General features: G+C 38.2%; 2 protein-coding genes across 8 annotated transcripts in view; one reads left to right on the top strand and one right to left on the bottom strand.

The window, feature by feature from the left end:
• The window catches only part of ITFG1 (integrin alpha FG-GAP repeat containing 1), a 72,900-nt gene extending 53,346 nt beyond the window's left edge, over positions 1–19,554 (bottom strand). The window contains exons 1-6 of the mRNA XM_035336753.1: positions 19,314–19,554; positions 16,887–16,959; positions 16,362–16,507; positions 14,602–14,659; positions 13,555–13,629; positions 12,467–12,561 (exon numbers count right to left, since the gene is read on the bottom strand). Coding sequence (XP_035192644.1) covers positions 12,467–12,561; positions 13,555–13,629; positions 14,602–14,659; positions 16,362–16,507; positions 16,887–16,959; positions 19,314–19,512 — 646 coding nt within the window. The 5' untranslated portion in view covers positions 19,513–19,554. The remainder of the gene's footprint in view (positions 1–12,466; positions 12,562–13,554; positions 13,630–14,601; positions 14,660–16,361; positions 16,508–16,886; positions 16,960–19,313) is intronic.
• Positions 19,555–19,609: 55 nt separating this feature from the next.
• Positions 19,610–21,317, top strand: part of PHKB (phosphorylase kinase regulatory subunit beta) — a 74,130-nt gene continuing 72,422 nt past the window's right edge. For 3 of the 7 annotated variants that reach the window (XM_035336752.1, XM_035336750.1, XM_035336747.1), the window contains exon 1: positions 19,626–19,766. Coding sequence is in view for 2 of the 7 variants with exons in the window: in XM_035336746.1 (XP_035192637.1) it covers positions 19,682–19,766 (85 nt within the window). In the remaining 5 variants the exon portion in view is untranslated. Of the gene's footprint in view, positions 19,767–21,317 lie in introns of all 7 variants that reach the window. The other 4 variants (XM_035336746.1, XM_035336745.1, XM_035336751.1 and 1 more) reach the window with 2 other exon arrangements.

The raw sequence follows: 21,317 nt of genomic DNA, 5'->3' as shown, positions 1-21,317 counted from the left end.
TGATGGAATTTTATTTATTAGTTATTCTTAGTTTTAAAAGCGATATTAATGCAGCATGCCATGCCAACTTCTTAGTAAAAAAATATTTCCTTCAACGGGTAAATGCAGCGTCACCTATCCTTAAAACAGAAGAGAGAAATAGATAAATTGATGTCCTTCACATATTAATGGGAAGTCACATAAACATTACTTGGAATTAAAGTATTCATAAGCAGAAATGTATCTTGTTTTCATTTGAGCTTTACAGAGTAAACATATTAGTTACAGCTCGTCAGAAAATATAATGGCCATGTTTGACCCAAGAGACATTCCTTGTTGTTCAGCCCAGACTGAACTACAACAGGTCACAGAAAGCCAGGCACTCAACAGGGTCTGGGCAACAAGGACAGCCCAGTGAACTGCAAAGCCATCAACCCTGACCTCCAGCAACAGCCACTACCCGCTCACTCAAGGACTAGGGAGTTATGTGGAACAGAGCATGAATGGGTACTCTATCTTACTTTGTAAGAACATGCAACAACAACAGAAAAAGAAGTGTTTTGCAGTGCATTTTTCTTATGCATTAAAAAAATCCCGTTTGTCCCCTCATCCTCAGTCAGGAGCAGATTATGCTCATTTTCCTCTGCATTCCCCCTCCAGTGATTTCATAAGTATATAGAAATGCTCAGAAATAATTGCACAGGGACCAGAAATAATAGAGAAAGACAAGAAGCAACAGGCACAAAATCGCAGACGTTAGGACCAGATTCTAAAGTAGTATTAAAATAAGCATTAAACAAGGTGGGGGGGGAACCACAGTAGCTGGTTTGTCACACGGTAATAAACGCAAGGAGCGCATTTAGCTATCTGCAGTGTAGGAGGAATAAATCAAGACACTAAACGTAAGCCAAACTACAAAGAGGTAATGGAAAGACAATAATTTAAAGTGTCTCAAGTGTTTACTTTGCTAAGAAGTGGAGGTGTTTATAGATTTAAAATCTTTTTCAGACACTGTACAAACCAGGTATTTTAGTATGAATGCTTGTTTCATTGTTTGAGAGTAAGAAAACCAAGCTATGTTTTCAACAACTGTAGATTTCTATGGTTTGCAATAGATCAGTGCTGAGCATCACCTACTACAGTGGCTTTAGGATGAGGAAGTTCAGCAACATGCCTGTTTCATGCCTTTTCACACTGAACTTCCTCCCACTGCTCAAACAACCCCCAATATCTTGAAAGCCAGTGAATTACTTCTGCCCTTTGTTCCTCTGATACACCCCTCTGTCCCTGCTTGTCCCCAACTTGTTGTTTACATGCTACACGGCCAATTGAGCCATCACACCAAAGCAGCTCAAGCCTACTGTAATACTACACTGCACTGGTAAACTGCAAAGGCAGACAAAAATAGCAGACTATCTTCCAAAAATAGTACAGATGAGCTAGTGCCACGCTGCTCCTAAGGTAAAGCAACAAGCCGTGATTTCCCATATTCCCGTATTTCTCATGTTTCCCATATTTCCCAATTTAATACAGCTATAGGAAAACTCCCTGTAGTTCTAGAACTAGCTGAACCAATTCACCTGCTACGTTAATGCCAATCGTCCCCCTTAAACCAGCTTACAAACTACAAGTTTCAAATTCTCATGCATGTTTTTGTGATGAAATCCTTTGGCACTGGAGTAAAATAAAACTTCAGTATTTAAAAGTAGCTTTCTATTTGGAACCAGAATATCATAGATATCAAAGCAAGCATAAGAAGAACACTTCTTTGTTACAAAAGTAGTGTAAAATACCTCAGACAATGTTATTTAGATACTTCAAATAATAATTTATGAATTTGTGTAGTTTAGAATTGCAAATGTTTTCTCCAAGTCTGTAGGAAAAAAAAAAAAAAAAAAAAAAAAAAAAACAAGCCTTAGAAAAACCAAGTCCTGCTTGGTACAGTACTTTAGATCAGATAATTTCCAAAGGTAACTTCCAACCTAACGTATTTTAAGACTGTGACTTTATTATATATGCTTTCGGTTATTAGGAACAAGAACTTGTGAGATGGGGGGGTTCATTAAGAACATGTGATATTTGTAAATATATTTTTCTATACGGCCATAGCAAGTGATCTTGGTGAGCATCTCATTCCCAAAGGAGTGTCTGTAGCAGGTGTCTTTCACAACTGCTACTACAGGTTTTCTTAGCTTATCATTACCACCTTCTTTAATATAGAAGGGCTGCAGGAGAATATATGGAACCAACAAAGGCATTAAGATATGTACTCAGTACTCAGGTGACATGACAATGAAGGGGTACACAGTTCATTTCTACATTTTATATTTTAATACACTAATTGTCTTGAAAGCAGCAACAATTTCGTTGTGCTTCTAGCAAAGCCGTGAAAACTCAACACCTCTTTCCTACAAGGAATGCATCTCTTGTTACAAACGCTAAGGAAATGTCACTTTAAAGATCTGCTGCCCCACTGCCTTTTGGAGGCAGTTGTGGTAGCAGTTTCAGCTGAAGAATACAAAACCATTTGCACATCGATCTGTAAGTTCTGTAAGCACAGATACTGTATTAAGTGCTGGACCATATGCTTGGTTCAAATGCTGATGAACCTAATGGCAGCACAATGTGACTTATTTATAACCTGAAGTTATAAAGTGAAATAAACTTGAGCTCAAGAATCTTTAGAATTTACAGAATATAAAAGTGATTCTCCAGGTAATTTCACTAAAGCAAATGTATATAAATGGATGCTAAAAACAGGAGGCATGTATGTATAACCCTCTGACTATTATAGATTCTGGAGATACACACTGAAAATGATCCAGAGGAAGAAAAAAGCCAGTTTGGCCACTCTCCTACTGCCACTGCCAGAGAAAGAACACCGGGTCATTGCATGGACCACTAGACTAAGCCTGCAAGGGCACTTCTTCATTTGTGACACGATGTAGAGAAGTAAAATCCTTAATAACTGGGATGGTGGAATGTCCTCATGTCAGATTTCCCAAAATGTAGTGCTTACAGCCTAATTGAACGGCTACAACTATGAAAAAGCATCATTATCAGGCAGGAAATGTTTCTCTTGAACAAATGCAAAGTGACGTGTGTCACATATAAACGTTCTGCTGTTTTTGATTTAGCAGGAGATGGTTAACAAAAACAACACAAGTAATGGGAAAATTCATAAACAGAGTTCAACACCCTAGAAATAAGAAAAAAAACAGGGAGGTTACCCAGCATTTTAATCCGTGAGACTGAAAACCAAATCTAAATACATACCTAATACATAATACAGAAGATGTCTGACAGGCTATGACACAAAATCACACTATCATTTTACTCATAGCCTCACTTTCCCTTAAAAGTGATTTCGTGAGGAAATTTGGCCGTTCTTTAATTTGAGTTAATTGGCTTAGTAATAAAATGCTGCTAGTACTACTTATCAAGAGTAAATACATATACCAAAACGCTGAATTCAGCATTCATTCTTACTGAAAAAAAAAAAAAAAAAGCTAGGTCACTATGAAAAATGGTGCCCCAAATTGCCAAATTCTAAACCAGCTCTACCCCCACTTCAGTTTGTGCAAGTGGCTCAGCAAGTATAACTGAAAGTTAGAAAAAGTTCAACACAGAGAGAGAGAGAAAGCTTGAAAGACTTCAGCCCAACTGGAAAAATTCAGAGAAGCTTACTAAAGCAGGTAGTATTCCAAACCCTACTTCCAAACATTAATTTTACTTATTAGCACCACTAAGAAATTACAACAAAGCCAAACTATAGAGAATCTGCTTCAAGTTCACTTTTAATTAACCTTGTTCTTTTCTTTCACTTTTGAGTGTTACAAAAACCAGTATTATTTATAGATAGAGTGTTCATTTCACTAATAACTGATTTGACCTTTCTGTTTAATGTCAGAGGGCTTTACTTCAAAATTAAAACCTCCAGCAACTATAGTTATCTTCAGAAACCACCAGGGCATAAGCAATATTCTTAAGTTATGGCTTGATTTCACATTTCCTTCAGAACCTTCAGTTAATAAAGAAAAAAAGCCCCTACTTTTAAGTGCTATCAAAATGCACGAATAGCAGTCTGAGCTGTCTCCTTACAAAACAAGGTGTTAACCACTTAGAATGTGCAGGTGTGCATGCCAACCGTGGCTGAAGGATTTTTCACTTATGTGGAAGACTAGTTGTGTCCATGCACATCTCTATGTGCAAATTTAACTAGTAGTCACTTGTGGATATGATCATCTGCTTGTATGCATCGACATATGTAAATAATGTACTGAACAAGAAGCCTGTGCTGTAAATTCAATTTGAAAATAGAAAATACCATCACATTTCAGATATTTTTAGTCCCTACACACACTTCAAATATGCACAAACCTGATTTTATACAAAAACACTATATACAGCCAGTCTTATTTCTTTACTACAAGGAAATAGGAAGCCAAACCTTATCATTGGATAAGTTTTGTGCCTCTGTTATTAAGTTGTTCCACTCAAGTACAGCAACTCTTCATCATTTGTTATTCAGATTTGTCCGGTCAAGTTGGCATTAGCAATGTACTAGGTAACTTGTAAATACATCTACTGCCTAGCTGAAATAATTTAGCTTTTACAATACATATAAAAGTACAACCACCAACACTCATGAATTTACAAATTAGTTGTCGCGAATTTGTGTTGCTAGTCACATGAACTAGTAGTTACAGGAACCACTCCTTCCAGCCACTTCATCCTCTGAACAATCTAAGCAAAACCAAAAGCACTTTGTGTGTTCTGAACAAGCTAATTTGTGTTTACAAATCTTTATGAAGTGTGGTTATAATAAAGGAGATTTTGGATTCCTATGCAATGTGCTCCAGGTGACCCTGCTTGGCAGGGAGGCTAGACCTGATGATCTCCAGAGGTCCCTTCCAAACTCAACAAGTCTGTGTGATTCTGTGATTATTTCTGCTTTTCAACTTTCATCTTTTTTTTTTTTTTTCAAATGCAATAAGTGTTTACCAGAACAGCAAATAAGGAAGATGACAAACAATTATAAACAATATAATTAAGCATTTAAATCCCTGTTCATTATTAAGAATGACTACAGAAAAAAAACCTGTACAAATTTAAAAACACCATTTAAATAGAAAAGTTCTAAATTAGTTTTATGCCAAACAGTTATGCATGTGAATATGCAGACCACATTGGACTTTGGTTTTTGGACTCTGGTTTTTAGCACTCACACGAGTCCTCAGACAGAAAATTCTGTTCATTTTTATAATAAAACCAGCAATGTTGTTTCAAGCAATGGAAAATGCTGAGTGTGGAAAATGCCACACTCAGCGTTAAAGTATTTTCAGAACACATTTTCATGTTCCATGCTTCCCTACCTGACAAAATTCTGAGGCAGAACCAGTTTACTTTTCATCTATTTGAAATTGATTACCATAAAAATATCATATAAGTACATAATGAAAATCTCCAAAAGGAATGGCCTTTGAGATATTTCATTATAGCAATTTTAATAACTGCTAAGCAGATAGCAGAAGTGATAGGAATCTTTTAGAAGGATTGGGCAAAACAAGTTAAAGTGGCCGTTTCTTTTCTCTAGAGATCCTTACTTATCCTTTAATACTACTCATGACGTAAGCTATGATTAAGAAAAGAAGCAATGGCAGAAGCAGACCAATCCCAGCGGAATCAAGAGAATTACACAGCTAGTAAAATAAACAACTCCGAGTTCATCTTATGAAAGGGAGCTGGAACTGCCTATGTTCTGCACAGTGTTCAATGCTGTGTGAAGTAATAGAGATAACCAAATTGGTAGCAATAGTTAAAAATGCAAAAATTTATGGACACATTTGAGAATGAGATTTTCCATGTATCTTCTAGAACACAGTTTTTGACTCCATTTTTTGCTGTAAATTCTCAGGTGAGCTTTGTTATCCGAGCTTTAAACACGTAGGGAATTAAAATCTGTTTAAGGAATGAAACAGTGACCAGGTATTACTGAGTATTTATTTTGGAAAAGAGAAAAACGAAAAAAGAACAATTTGACTTCAAGTGAAGACAGAAGATTTGTGTATATACACACACTTCTATTTTAAAATACCCCTCAAGCCAAGTTTTAAAAGGCAAGATAATTTGTTTACAAACATAACGAGCCTGGTTATTTTGACAGAGAATAAACACAGATCTGCTACATAAAATAAGCTTTTATGATAATATTATAGGCAGAGAGGTTACCAGCTTCCATCAAAAGGCAACCCAAAATTAAAGTACAACTCAGTGTCTGACATCAAGCATTAGTGTCTTCAGAATCAAGGTGTAGTTGATTACAACAGAACACACCTGTGGATTGAGTGATTGGTTTTCAAAAAAAAAAATCTACATTTATGGGTTTAAACTAAATGGGAATCAAAGAGAAAACACATTGTAAGTGTTCTGGGACATTAGGTTTCTAGATTCCTAAAGCAAAACAACATAAGAAAATTAACCATCAGAAACCAGTAAAGAGACTAGCAATTAGCTTACAGCAAGCTGTTTCTGACTAATGATTTTTCCACTTTATTCTTCCCCAAATCAAATTTATGAATTTTCCTTCATTGTCTGCAAACAGTTCCAGAAATATCTGCAATTATGCACACCATGTGCTAGTATTCAAGATAAGACAGGTTGCAAAAGCAGTATTTCCAAAACTTTCAAGTCACATAACCCGATAAGAAACAAAATATTTAATACAGTAGATATTTTTTCATAGCACTCGATACATCTGTCACCATGAAAAAAGTGACAGTATGATTGAGAGCCCAAGGCAGTTTGTCTCATACATTTAAACATTTCTATTATTATTTTCAATATTTGCAGAACTATTGCCTGATTTCTTAGCAGACTTTTAACTAAGTCTATACAGATTTATTGTTTATTGGTAATACTTTTGTTACAGTAATTAAATACTTCGACTTTGGCTTGGAAAGACACCATTAGCCCTAACAGAACATCTGATATTTGAGTATGATTATCGATAATTAAAACAACATACCCAGTAAGGAAAAAAAAAAAAGAAAAAGGAATGTAGCAAAATTATCACTAGCCTACGAATTTCAACTTTAGAGAAAGCACTTTTGATACATCTATGAGAGTTTACATTACAACAGCTTTAAGACAGTTTAACCAGCATTCATCTAATGACATATACTAAATTTAATCTTCACCTTGGTCCAAAGACTTGTCTGAAAATGCTGACTGTGATACAAACCAACAATAGCAAAACATGTTTGTCTATTGTCTAGCTTGAAGTAGATGATCTGTAACAGTACTTAACTCCATAGCATACCTGTGGAGTTTTCCGCGGTCTTTATTGAGCCCTTTTTACTTGTCTTGGCCCCAGTTTCCACTTTTAACACTTCCTCTCAATGTTTACATGCAGGTATTTCAACTGTGAAATCTTCAGGATGATGACCGTGTTGGGAATAGCATTTACTCACTAAAACAGTGCCACGTCCATCCCCGGATTAACACATCTGATACATATCTCTGAGAAAGATCGAGTTCCTATTTACTTCAAACTGAATGAATTAACACAAAGGTAAGTCACTTTTTACTCCCATTGCTTTAAGTCCAAATAGTTAAATCCTGTTCAAATACTTCTTAAGTCACGTGATATAACTCTTTCAGTTGGAGGATATGACATTTTTAAGGCAAGCCTCTTACCTGAGGAGCCTGCTTTGGACATGCTCACCTAGACTGTACTGCTCTATAAAACACACCTGAAGTTAACCTCTTCAGGCAAGCCTATGATTATTAGCTTCAATATTATGTTCTTAAGCTGTTAAAAAGAACTAAGAGTGATTATGTATTACTAGACACCTAGTAACTTCATTCTAACAAGGCTCGGCACATTTTTCTCATCTTTCAGTCTATCTTGGTGCACGTACAAACATCAGCATTGACATAAGGTGCAATTCTGACCTAAATGACTGGGTTGAAAGTTCTGATCCTTGGCAATTACAAAGTGTGTTCTGGAACAGAGCTGTACGATTCAGGTGGGAAGGAAGAAAAGCCATGTGAATGAATATAGCATTTAAATATAGCCAGTGTCTCATACATTTAGATATGCAAAATGTTGCAATTCCACATACTTATTTCCTCCTTGCTGAAGTCATTAAGACTTGGAATTCCAAATTCAACAACACCGTCTCATCCACAGTTTTATCGTTGAGAAGCCATCAAGCTTTTTATGTAAATGCACAATTAATTTACCATTTTTCACCCAAATTTATAACTTACTTTTCGCTGAAACTATAACTTACGTTTCGATGAAACTGTAATGAACTGTTGAGTAAAAATTCAACTATAACACTGAAATACACACAGATATACCTACCAAAGGACAGAAATATTCTCTATTTTTATCTGAAGTTCAGTAATAATTTCACTGTTTTTAATTTCTAAGAGGTAGAACATTTCTCAACTGGCATAAAATTTTGTGTGCTAATGTAGCAGGGCATACTACACTAGCAATTTGCATCACTTCCTAGAGTCAAGTTTTATGAAGTGTGACTATGAGGTAAAAATTGGTACTGCAGTAACTTCCTATACAGCTTTGAAAACATGCAGTATGTAATATTTAAAACTTAATTACTTTTTGAGAATATATGCACACAGGTGCAAGTCTGGTGAAGCCAGACTTCTCACTGGTACCTAGTGACAGAGTAAGAGAAAACATGCACAAACTGAAATAGAAACTCTTCTTAAAAAAAAAAAAAAAAAAAAAAAAAAAAGAAAGAACACTTTTTCCAGTGTGAGGGTGGCCAAATGCTGGGAAACATTGCCCAGGGAGGCTGCAGAGTCTCCATCCTCAGAGAGGTTCAAAACATGACTGGATGTGACCCCAGGCACTACCCTAACTCCACTTTGAGCAGGAAGGTTGGACCAGACAATTTCCAGACACCCCTTCCAACCTCCGCTGTTCTGTGAACTCTAAATTCCTCCCTGGAGCAATACATATATAATACACATGGAAAAGATGCTTGAAAATTGGTATTTATTTTCTCCTTATCCACAAAGCACAAACAGACCCTTTGGTAAAAATTTTATACTGCACATTTTTACACGGATTATATAAGATTGCTAGCCTAACTCAAATTTACTTACTGAATTAAAAATTGTAAGAATCTACATGATGCTTTATTTTAAGACAGCAGCAACACTACTATCTGAAACAACCTAGTTTAATTCTAACCAAGAAAGATTAGTATTATCTTTGTTCTTGTTACTGGATTTGTAAAATCCTTACACAGTTAGCCTTTCATGAAGCATTGTCAGGGATTAAAAACATCTTTATGAATATGTTCTCATATAAAGAAATCACAACAATTCAACTTCATTTCACCCAGAGCAGAGAAGTGTGCCAATTAAAAGCTCTGTTTTGAGGGTTTATATCTTGGCAGGTTGAAAACGGATTAGACAAGAAACTAGCAAAAAAAATAATAATAATCTCAGAGAGGATTTTTGGTTTTTCTTTTTCCCTTTTTCTCTCTTTTAAAATGTCAAGCACACTTTAAATCTCCTAAGCTGTTTATAATAATGGAGTTGCCAAAAATAGCCTAGCTAAAAAACACTGAATTGGCTGCATCTGTTACAGAACACAAAGAGCCCCAAAACACTGAAAAACGTTAGAAAAAGGCCTTAAAAAAATGGGGCATTCTGGAGGTTTTTATTTTCATTTTTAAACCAAACCAGTGCATCCATTTTAGGTACAACTGTATCTTCTTATTCATGAATAGTGGTACTGCCAATGAGTAAGTACTCTGACTTTTTTCAGAGAACACCCCAGCAGCAGCAAATGTCTTAATAACATTAAGTCTTTTGGACAACAGGATTTCAGGATGCAGACTATCCCCCTGCATCCTTGCCAATGCCTCCCTCCTAATTACTGTGATTTTAATCTGCACAAAGACCTATGCTTAATGAGTTTTGTCCCAACTCAAGAATGGTAGTGCAGGCTAATACTGTCATAAGAATCTTCTCATTTTCACTAGCTGTACCTCAACCAACCAACCACAGATTCCACTGACTCCACTGAAAAATAATATAACATCAGTGATGCTCCTGGGCTGTCCCAGCTGTACAAAGCAGGAACAGAGCTCATGAAACAGGAGAGACATTTAGATGTCCTGCAAAGTCTATCCAGACAGTACAGAGTGGGACACAGGACCAGTTAGGTAGGTACTACAGCAATATCAGCACTTATTTCAGCAGTGTTTGGCAGAAGGCATTTAGAAACACGGTATTACCAATATTGTGTAGGCAGTTAGGCAGGTTTTTGTTGTCATTGTTCTGCTTTTACTTAAACCATCAAAAAACCCACAGCTGACTAGTTTTATGACTACGTCTCTGAGTCACTTGCCAAACCCTGTACAACCTAACACAAATTAAAGGAGACGCTGAGTACACCAAACAGGTGTTTTTTGGAAGAGGCACAGTAAGTCTCAAGGTGTAATTTAATGCGTGGCTACAGGCAGACTACAACTGCTGCTACTAAAAAGAGGAGTCAAGTTCTCTCTGTGCTTACACTGGGTCTGGAAACTCTGAAACTCCATGGTGACCTGGAACAGTTTAATAGTGAAAACGAATCATGCCCTATGCACAATCCCCAGTACATTTCTTTAGCAGTCACTATAGTTGATGAGAGAGAAGTGCCATAAATGCACAGACAGGACCAGACGATTGGTGGCTTTTCATTTTGGCAGCAGGCAGTCCTGGAATAACGTGTCAGTCACAAAATATCAATCATCACTGGTACAGTATTACTTCTCTGCAACATATGCGTTGCTCACAGTTGGTCTAGCTTTCACAGGGATCACACAAAACAACTTCCAATTCCCATCTTACCAGCAAAAAGTTATTCTCAAGAAAACAATTCTATGGCGATATTTTTTTTCAGCTTTCTTCTCAGAATGAATTATTTTCCTTGAAGTTTTCTTTAGGCTGCTGTGACATAAGACAGATTCAGGCCTGAGGAGTTATATCTGTGCTCTTACAAGTAAATAAAAGTCAACATCTTTGAGTGGGGATGTTCGCAGAAGCTTCTATTCACATTTCCAGATATGAATATAGATGTGAATCTATAAAAGCTCCCAGCACTCCCCCCCAAAGATACCGAGTACTATTTTTTATTTTGCAGAAGCATCTCCGTATATCACCAGCACTAACAGGAACTCTCTGGACATTCTGTAGACCAACTTAGCTGTCACAGAAAACTTTGAACAACTTTAGCAAGAGTGCTCAAACTGTGATTGATCTACATAAACAACTTAAAGTTCTTACCTTTACCTACCTGTGAGCTCTTACGTCAATATATTCACGTTAAAAAGTTACCTGGATTGGCCATCTACTCTGCTCCTGCCATTAAACCAAAACTCCAAAGGGTGTATAGAGCTAAGTGCCTTAGAATTGGTTATTACATTACACTGATTATAATAAGCAACCATATACTTGATTTTCCAGTTGGAATTGCCACTTGACAGCTTCATGCAGCAATGTGCCAGAAATGAGTATTAGTTTGACTATGTGCTAAAGCAATTAACTTAATCTGTAGAAATGCAAAGCATATTAATTAAGTTTATGTGCTCTTTCCTCTCTCGTTCCCACACTATTAAAAAGGAAATCAGCTTTCTTTCCAAAACTACCATATATGAATTGATGTATAAAGCATATCTGTCAGAAGAGAAAGCATTTCAAAATCCATTTAGTGTTTTAAGAAAATAAATGAAGTTTAGCAGGATGTTTAAATATGCTTTGAGATACAAACCATGTATAGAAGCGATAAATAGAGCCACTGTACTTGAAGGCTAAACTGGCATATTTCACCAAAACAGATAAAGACAAAAGAAAATCACCAGCAACAAAACAAGAATACAGTTTATCAACCTTAAGAAAAATCTTCTTCAGTATTTTTTGTGAGTACTGAATTATAAATAGCTTTCAGGATTGCTCATATAGTAATAGAATAAGAAGTCTCTCATGCAATTTTCTCAGTAATAGAATAAACTATAACAATATGGAATGAAATCATGTTGAAGTCTTTAAGAAACAAAATAAGTCCATTGTTGAAAATACTCTTCTAAACAAACTATAGAACTATTTCAGACCAAAGATGAAGAAAATGCAGCAAAGCACCTGATTCAGTTGCAAACTGAATACTAGAGTACAGCATCACTAAGAATAGGAAACAATGCTTTGATGGCAAACAATTATTCAGACCAAAATAAAAGTGTGATAAACAAAGATTCCAGAATGAATAAAAAGCATTATTCAAAGTGCAGATACTGATTAAAAATCAAAAGTAGCAAGGTCATAATCACCGGAGATAGCATTCTAGATCCAACTCTTTAAAACCATCCATGATGTTGACCGAAATATTAGAAGAAAATATACAACACACAATATTTTATTCATGAATAATTTTAGGAAGGTATTTAATACTTTTATGACTTACCAGCTGTGAAGTCATTATTTAAATCTATAAATGCATGAGAGTGTGGTATATACATGCTACTTTGAGTATCTAATGCAGCATGCCATGATAAGTTTCTGCAATGCAAGAAAAAACAATACATTTCATCAGTGCTCATGGACTGTTAAGCATAATAATATACCTTTAAAAAATTAAAATAAATCATGTTCATAATGTTAAGTGAAAATTACTACTTAGCTTATGATACGCTAAATGACTACAGTAACTGTTTGAAAGGTTTTACAAAGAATGACTCATAGAGGATGGGCTTTGGTTAGAATCTATTAGGTTTCTAAAATAGCTTTATTTGTACAGAAAAGCATCACTATGCACAAAGTGAAGTTCGGAGCCTTCACTTCCACTATAAATTCTGAGATACTACTCCCTTCCCACAAGTAGTTTTACTATCAGTACTTTTGAGATCTACTTTCAGATCAATTAAGGTGAACAAAACCAGACAATCACATGCTATTAAAGCAGCTCATGCCCGCTACATGTAAAGGGACTTGATTTTCAGTCATTTAATAAAAATCAGAACAAGAATTAAGCTATCACATTCAGATAGACCATAGGCTTACTTTCAGGAGCTTTATAGAGATTTTTTTCAGAAAAATCTCTATATGCGATATATGTAAGCCAGGGCAGTTATATTACTGCTTTCTAGAATGACTTAGTTTATTGCAGTGACATGATTAACTTAGTCCTCTTTATTGCAATCACATCACATAAAACTGTAGCCAACTCAGACAACTTTTAATGACTGCGAAGTGGCCCTAGATACTCCTTAACACAAAAGATGCAATACAGAGAACGCCACTTGCATGTACTTATTTTGCAACTCAAAGTTGTCTGCCTCTTGCAGCAGTCTTTTTATGAAAACTAATAAGCTGACCAAATACTTTCCTTATTAAAAAGCTTAACACCTCTACATAGTGTCATAGAATGTAGAAAGATACACATGGAATGTAGACTTGTGTATGCACAGTTCCAGTCTCATGTCTCTTTCATAAGAACAGAAGCAGATGAATGAATAAATTATCAAAATTGATGCTAATAAGTATTTAGCTTACCCGCCTATCAGTATCTGTGGCTTACTTGAATCGCTTGTGACACCAAAGATGTCAGGAATCAAGTCACCGTTAAAGCTGAAAATGAAAAACAGTTTCATTATTACCTTCTTCATTACAGGAGACAAAACTGGTTGCTCTTAACTTATCCTGTATTTAGTTAGCACTTTCCCCCTAAGCAATGATTAATTTTCATCTGTGTAATCTTATCCAAGTTTTGCCTTGTCTGAGCTGTTGATAGTAGTATTCTTCCTCAAAAATTTAAAATTCTGCCACTCACTGGATTTTGCAGCTGTATAAGTCACTTTTTAACTTAACATGAATAATAATTCTAGTTATTTTGCTTAATTTTTTTTCAGATTTAAGATGCAAAACCGATCAAAAACTTCTTACTCAAGTCTCTTACCTCCTCGACCCTTCTAAAATAGACATTCTCCAATTTCCAGAAATGTACCTAGTTTTTGTCTATGCATATCCTGCATGGCAGAGGCTTAGTCAGAATTCCATCATCACTGGAATATGAGGTCTCAGCAGCATAATCAAATAGAAACACAGCTTATTTGACTTTGGAAATAAAGCTTAAATATAAAATGAAAACATAATATACACTGCTTACAAGAAGTAACAGCTTTATACAAAGAGGGCCTAAATTTGCTCCTTCCCCTGACATACCTGTTCCTGTCCCTCCCTGCAATACCATGCAAATATTTTACAGTCATTTTAACGAGGGAATATTTTCACTTTGATAAGCCAGTAAGGTGACTTGCTGCCTTCAAAATTCACAAAAAATGACTCTTTCTGCATAAAACACCAAGTAATGAAATTAAAAAAAATTAAAGCTTATTTTATTTACTACTGCCAAGCTGATATATGAGATTTGTAAAGATGGATGATATGTTTCAATGTCTTTTGTTAGACCAGTTGACATTAAACAAGCCACCCTCTTCTTAAGATGAGCACATTTGAAATTTTAGTGTTCAAATATATGTATCCAGTTGCTGTTAGTCACTGTTATACAACATTTCTTCTAAAGAGATAAGCTATACTTACTCCATTACTAGAGGCTCATCACGAAAGGTCTTATTTAGCATAGTTTTATGGTTAAGATCTGAAAACAGAGAATACCCATTTGATTAACTTACCAACATGTTATGACAGTAACATATTTAGCAAGTACAATCCTTCTATTAATTTAATGATAAATAAATAAAAAAAAATCAGCCATCACTGAGCATATACAACTAAATGGTTTCCTGAGATTATGCATAAATTTAAGCTTTTAATTTCAGATAGGAAAGGCAAGTAATAGTTAAAATGCTGAAGCTAGTTTCTCCTCTCTCTCCACTAAAAATATTCAACAAATTATTCTAAAGAGATCATAATGAAACATATTTTAATGTGACTGCTATCCAATACACATAAGAAATGTGAAATAGTTGGAATGAAGACACTCAAAATTTAACATTGCACACAAGATCTCTGTTTAATGTTTTGCCACAGTAAAATACATTCCTAACAATACACGCTGTTTGAAATAAGGATTAAAGGTAGACTGCCTAAATTGGAAGTGACAATTTTAAGTCCTAATCAGGTTATCACCTCAGACTTCAGTTTTACTTGTAATCCAAACCCCTTGCCACATCATACCAGTTCCTTCCTCTCTGTACTTTTTGTCTTCATTCCAGTCTCCATACTATATAGGATATTACCCTGCTCTTGATTTGTCATACTTCTATTACCCAAGTAGGCACCACATCCTTTCCAGTAGCCCTGCTACATACCAACCATTTCCTGAATTTTTAACCTCTGACTCCTTTCTGAGACCCACTTGTGTCTCTCGCAGTATTTGTTTATTCAGAAGCAAGACAGCATAATTTCATCTAAGCCCTTCATATTCTTCCCAATACTACTTCCCAATACTACTCCTGTTCTCTCAATGCTTGATCCAATGCACTTTCCTGGTTTGCTTGTTTCATCTCTGAGTAAAGCCAGAAGCAATGGGATCTAAGGCCATCATTTGCCTCATCTGTAACTACTTTATAATACAGTTGTCTGCAATATTGATTATTTTCAATAAGTTTTGTGGACTTTTGTAGAAATTATGTTGCTTTTCTCTTCTTCTTCAAACTCTAAGCCTTTCCCAAAATGCTTTCCCAGCAAACTCAACAGAAAACACTAGAGACTTCAAGAGGTCATATCACCCATGACTCTACCCCAAGATACAATCAGAACACTGCTAGACACCTAGAACACCGATAAAAGATGATTGTCCAAGGCTCTTGAAAACTTTCAGTGACAGAGAATCTACAACCTCTTTTCCCAAGCCTATTTCATTATCTCTGTCTTTAAAGAATTTCATTTAATAGGAATACAAGCATGGTATTACAGTTAATAAGTTTGTGTGACATTTTGAAAAATTTATGCTATAAACTTCATACCAGGCTCTTAGCACTATCTAAATTCAAATTAGGCAGTCTTTTGGAATAATCTTGGTGAAGCTGACATGCATAATGGGGAAGCCATGAGAAGTAGCTCTTCAGTTAGTAGGTTACTGTCAATCTGTAGTATTGTTTGGTATTGCCTGTTGCATGATATATATGCAACAAGTCTTAGTTTTATTCTCTTACATTAATTATTGAATACAGGTTAACAGCAAAATAACATATAGGTATGAAGCTGATTAGCTGCTAATCGCTATTTTAATTGTAAAAACAATCTCCATGCTGTAACATAACTTAGAACTTTCAGAAAATCCTTGCAATTATTGGGAAGTCTAACAGCCTTATTAGTAAGCAGCCTCAGCAACTCACCTAATGTTTGGTTATGGCCCCAGAAAATAAACAATGAAAGTTCATCTCTGCCATGACTTTGTGTCCGGGTAGTCAGGAGGACATCCATTTGTGAGTCACCATCATAATCTCCAGGAACTACACTGGTTATGACAACACCTAGAGATCTAGAAGTAAAGACAAACAAAAGAGGCCCCAAGTGCATATGATTATACGTGTGCATGAAAACTGAATTTGAGAACAAAGAAAATCCAAGGACCTAAGTTTCCCAAGGGGGTGGTAAGTCATACCTTAACTACACAGATAACAAAATCCACAAATTCTGTCATATGAACCACAAATACAAAAAAGGCAAAACAGAATTGTGTAAGAAATGACTCTGGAAGCTTCTTGGTCAAAGAACTTGAGCTCTAAGGGCAAGTTGAACCGCATCGCCAAACAGACCACAGCACAGACAGCTCTAGTCCTGTTGCCACTGACTGTAAAGATGTCCTTTCAAGAAAAAGGACCACTTAAATTGTTTCATCACTCAATATCCAAACTTACTTCATTGGTAGCTTGACACGAGGCTTAAAGTAAGGTTCCTTTTGGTCAGCCAAAAAGATAATCAACTCATTCCCTGCAAAAGCAAGTAAGCCAATGAATAACCCCTCGTGGTTAAGGATCATAGATGCTTCGTATATAAAAACAACACTCATTTGTGTTACAAATGGTCATTCCTCATAGCAGCAAAAATACAGACACTTCCTCCTCATTAGAAAGGAAGCAAAAGGAACACTTTTTCAGTACAACAGTATAAATCTAACTATATCATTAACATAATCCATTAGCATCAGAGGGATGCTAATACCAAGACCATTCTTGGGGGCTTAGTGTTAAACTTCTCTTTGCTATTGCTGCCATGTGGCTTGAAATAAAACTTCCCATACTAGATTAGTAAATGTTACATGTGAAAAAGTAATAGGCATCAGTTCTACACAAACATGTAAATTGCAAAAGCTGTCTTAAAGAACTCTTTTAATACTGTCTCTGACATAGCAGGATCTGATGCTGCTCTCCCAAGCCTGCTGGCAGAAGCACCTTCAAAGAAACTCACAGGAGTAACCTGGTTCCACGCAGCACTTCCTCATTTAGAGGCAATGATATAAGCCACTGTCATTCAGTTACTACAGTATAATCTAAATAAAAGCCTGCATTTCCTGTTGTGCAAAGAATTGCATTGGGGGAAGAAAAAAATTCTTAAACTACATTTTTTTTTTTCCAGTCAGAAAAAAAATCTTAATTCATATACAGTCCTGCAAGTAAAATCATACTTCACAGCTGAAGAAATACAATTTTTTATTTTTTTACTAATCCTTTATTATGTTTTTCTGCATTCTCCAAGAAACTCACCTGGAGCATCCCTAACCATAAGATAAAGGTTGCCTAAGTGAAAATAATTCTACAGCTCTGAAGTTGAGCTACCATAGCATACTTCAAGGGCTTTGCTCTGTGGCAAATCTCACAGCTGTGAAATATCAGAATAGAAACTTTTTGGGTATGAAAAGGGAAAATAACTGCCATAAACGTATTTGCAAAGGAGAATACGCCAACAGATGAGTAAATGAAAACAAACCCTTTCCAAATGGATAGAGGCAACTAGTGCAGTCCCATCTGGCAAGCTAATGCAGCCAGGCTTGCACGGTACCTTCACAGATGATTGGAGAAGCTGGCACGCTGTAAGCTGAAGAAGCTTGCTGGCTGGTTAAGCTTTTGATAATAAAGATGTAGGTTGACTGCTAGAACTTACAATTCTGATTTCACACTACAGTTTTTTACCTGCCTTTTTATCATCTAGGTGGTAAAGCGATGATGCTGATGAAGCAGACTGATCCTTACACATAGCAGGCTCCAAGTTAATTACGCTTCTCTGAATTGAGATTTTATGGCCTCTAAAGATGGATTTATGAAAATTTTGGCACAAAGCTCATCAGCAATCAAAACAAACAGACTACTGGAAATTATCTGATGAGCAGAAATCTGAAAGCAGTATGGCACTACATCAGTCCTCAGTGTAAATATACTAAAAGCTGTCTGCAGTTGTCATCCTCTCATTTCAAAAACAGCACAGAAGAAAGGGGAAAAAAAAGTACAGAGAAGGGTGAGGAAAAGGGCACAGTTTCCATACAAACAACTCAATAGCTTAGAAATTCTGTGGTCAGGATACCACAGAAGTTTCCAAAACTCCCCAGGGAAAAGCAAAAGGTGGATTACTCACTGCCCTGCACTACTGGAACAGGCATCAAATACGCGTAGAAAGCAGTGGATTCAACAGTATGAGTTTCTCCACTTGTCATACTTTTATGAATGATACAACCCATGTCTGACATCCACAGATAGTGCTGACCTCTGCTTTGCTCCCGCTGGGGTCCTCTCCCCAACGTGAGCCTAAGCAGAGACCCCCAGCAGCTGACAAGCCGACAGCCCTCTGCACGGCTACTTTCCTTTGAACCTAGCAAAGTCCAGAGTGGGCTAACATCTAATTTATCCTCCCTACGAGCATGGAGCGTTCTTCATCTCTACTTCCCAACGTAGTGTGGAAGCAGAAGAAGGAGGTCTGGAGGAGCAAAACCCTCAGCTTGGCCAGCTGATGCCTTTATCTCACCTCAGACCACAAAGCCAGCTATAAAGGTAAACGCCTCTACTCCTAATAGAGCCCCTGCTCTGATGCAAACCGCGAGCCTATTTCTCCGTGTCGGGAACACCTCGGGAGCAACACAAACGTCAATCCCAGCCCCGCAGGCAGCTCTGCTGATCGATACCGCCGCCTCCACCAGCTCCACCGAGGGGCCGAGGCAAGGGCCGACCGCTGCCCTTTCCGACACGGGCACCGGGCCGGGCTGCCGCGACCCCGGCCCCAGCACCCGCCCCCCGGCTCCGAGCCCCGCGGCGGCCCCGGCCACCCCCGGGCAGCCGCTGCCCACGGCAGCTCACCGCCGCGCAGCACGAACAGGTCGGTCTGCTTGTCCGAATTGAAGTCGCCGAACGCCGCCAGGGTGCCGTGGGCCTCGGCACCGAAGAGCTGCGCCGTGACGTTCTGCAGCGCCGCGCCGGGCCCCACCAGGACCGCGCCGAGGGCCGCCAGCACCAGCAGGGCCGGGCCGGGCCGCGGCACACGGCGGCCGCCCCCCATAGCGCCGCGGCACTGCCCGCCGCCCGCAGCGCTTTACGGCAGCACCGGGGCGGGCCCGGCGCCGCCGCCGCTCCGTCGCGACGGTTTCGCGACGGCGACCCGGGCACCTTTACGGCCGCCGCGGGTAACGGGGAGCCGGGCCGGGGGGAGCGGAGCGCGGCGCAGCGGGATGGCGGCGGCCGCGGCGGCGGCGGCCCACATGGCCGATGTCAGCTGGAAGATGCTGGAGCTGCGGGCTCGCTCGAAGCGCTCAGGTCTGACCTCTCGGCTCGGCCCCGGAGCCGCCCCGCGGCTCCCCGCTCCCCGCCCTTCCCCTCGCCTCACCCCTCCCGGCCGGGCGGCCCCGGGGGCTGCGGGGCTGGGTGAAGGGAGCTGCTGCTGCTGTAGCATCGCTCTGGGGCAGGTGGGGCGCTTTAAAGCATGGGAGCGCCAGCTGCTGCTTGGTTTTCCACGGAAAAGCATGTATTTATTTGAACGTGAGAGCTTCAGGTGCTGAAGTCGTCTGCAGGGCAGCGAGGTGCCGGCCTCCAGTGGAAGGGTGAAGTTTAGGGAGTTGGCTTGGATTCCCGAAGCTCAAAGACCCCTGTTTTCTTTTCTCTTTTAAATAAAGTACAGTAGTACTAGGACTTTACTTGTTAATGTGCTAGTGGCAACAGTGTTCCAAGCGGTGTTTCTGTATTTGGCATTGTGCTTGCACAGCTCATGGTTTGATTAGTGCCGCTGTCGCGGTGACAGGTCAGGCTGAAGGAGGTGGGTGGGCCTTCTGAGGGCCCCTCAGAAAGTGCAGTGCTTAGCGAGTGCTCTGACTGATGAGGCTTTAAGAATTCTACTTATGTATAGTCTTAATGTGCATGATACCATTATTAAGACTGTCCACTAAATGAATTCCTATTTTATGGCTAATTATGATTACCCGGTACTGTTATCTGGAATTGATGAGCGAATGTAGCCATAGAGCTCTACAAAATACCGTCTGGATCCTGCGTGTTCAGAGTGTGCGAGTCCCGAGTCACACGGCAGCGTGCTAACTTTGTGGTTCCCATCCGAGCTGGGCTCTGGCACTGCAGAAGGCATTCAGGTGGTTTTGAATGCTTGACTTTTTTTTTTTTTTTTTTTTTTTTTTTTTTTTTTAATCTGCTGCCGCCTTCTACTTATTTATTAAGTATCTAAGAAAGTTCTCTCTGATAGTGACAGATTGTTATTGTAGTTCAATTCCTCTTTTTCCTACTCAGGGATCTTACCACTTACATAGAATCCAAAGAAATTTGTTTATTGGAGAAATAAAGCTTGTTTTAGTTGAAATGCTTTTCTGATAAATTAGTTGGTGTAAAACTTAATTTTTCTATGTGATCTTTTAGGTAACAATCTTATCTAAAAATGAAAATCATGTTCTTGTTTCTCAAGTTCCCTCCTACATCTTTATAACTGTTTTGAAGTTTGTGTAACTTCAGAGCTCTTACTCTTCCTTCCTGGCGTTGTCAGAAGGAGCCATGGTTGTTACCGTCATTGAAATTGGCTGAAACTCCCCCATGCTGTTCTGAATTGGATGAGGGCTGTGCTGACAGCCTCAGCTCACAAACAGTACTGTTTCTTTTTTTTTTTTTTTTAATACCTTGCTTAGAGTAAGATCTAATAAACATGGAGCCTTTCTATTTAGTAAACACGGAATATAGACTTGTGCATGAAATGCAGGAGTGATTCATGTTTTACAGCCAACAGCAAGGTGTCATTTAAGACCCTATCCTGTAGGAGGTAATGCATATCTTGATGCTTATGTGTATTAAAATATGTTACGTTGTTGCCAG

This window comes from Oxyura jamaicensis, chromosome 11 (assembly GCF_011077185.1).
Source record: "Oxyura jamaicensis isolate SHBP4307 breed ruddy duck chromosome 11, BPBGC_Ojam_1.0, whole genome shotgun sequence".
Taxonomy (NCBI): domain Eukaryota; kingdom Metazoa; phylum Chordata; class Aves; order Anseriformes; family Anatidae; genus Oxyura; species Oxyura jamaicensis.
The sequence above is the reverse complement of the archived record's forward strand: the minus strand, read 5'-3'. Positions and strand labels throughout refer to the sequence as shown.